Genomic DNA, 861 nt, shown 5'->3' with positions numbered 1-861 from the left:
CTGGAGAATGCTTTCAAGGAGCCTCCATCATCGCCAACGGTAAGGGAAGGGAGCCAGGAAAATAAATATTTTTAGATGCCTAGATAGATAGATAGATAGATAGATAGATAGATAGATATAGATATATTCTCTCACTTGTTGCCTCCAAATCCACTTATTGATAGCATTTCCAAGATGGCGTCTCTGCAGAGGAAAACGAGGCGCAGGACAAAGTGGAGCATCTGGCCAGGTAACAAAGGGGCAAGCAAAGAATGCTTCCCAGTCCGGAAAGGCAAGGCAAGGAAGGGAGGGTATGCTGGAACTGACCCCAGCAGATAACAATATTACCAACAACAACAATAATAATTACACCTTTCCTGCTGTATTTCAGAATGCCAAAAACCAGAAGGATCTTTGTAAAGCCAGCTACATCCTCAATGGTAAGGGAAGAGTAATTTTACTATTTTCTTATATTAGGCAATATATTCTTCTATTATTTGTGCTCAACTATTAGGCCTATAGGAAAATACATATTAGACGCTCATAGTGTGTGTGTGTGTGTGTGTGTGTGTGTGTATATATTCTAAATTCCACACTTACCATAGAATAAAATCTACTGTAAATCTATTGTGACTAATGTTATATATATATATATGTGTGTGTGTATGTATGTTTATGTATGTATGTATGTATGTATATATTCTCTCACTTGTTCCCCTTATTGATAGCATTTCCAAGATGGCATCTGTGCAGCGGAAGATGAGGCGCAGGACAAACTGGAGTGTCCAGAGAATGCTTTCAAGGAGCCTCCATCATCGCCGACGGTAAGGGAAGGGAGCCAGGAAAATAAATATATTTAGATGCCTAGATACATAGATAGAT

The 861-nt window shown here is 39.1% G+C and overlaps 1 protein-coding gene across 1 annotated transcript in view; it reads left to right on the top strand.

The window, feature by feature from the left end:
* The first annotated feature begins 6 nt into the window (after positions 1 to 6).
* Positions 7 to 861, top strand: part of LOC121918211 — a 3,195-nt gene continuing 2,340 nt past the window's right edge. The window contains exons 1-4 of the mRNA XM_042444297.1: positions 7 to 39; positions 165 to 229; positions 371 to 419; positions 708 to 803. Of these exons, the coding sequence (XP_042300231.1) occupies positions 372 to 419; positions 708 to 803 (144 nt within the window). The 5' untranslated portion in view covers positions 7 to 39; positions 165 to 229; position 371. The remainder of the gene's footprint in view (positions 40 to 164; positions 230 to 370; positions 420 to 707; positions 804 to 861) is intronic.

The sequence above is a fragment of the Sceloporus undulatus genome, unplaced genomic scaffold (genome assembly GCF_019175285.1).
Source record: "Sceloporus undulatus isolate JIND9_A2432 ecotype Alabama unplaced genomic scaffold, SceUnd_v1.1 scaffold_6056, whole genome shotgun sequence".
In the NCBI taxonomy this organism is placed as follows: Eukaryota; Metazoa; Chordata; class Lepidosauria; order Squamata; family Phrynosomatidae; genus Sceloporus; species Sceloporus undulatus.
The sequence above is the reverse complement of the archived record's forward strand: the minus strand, read 5'-3'. Positions and strand labels throughout refer to the sequence as shown.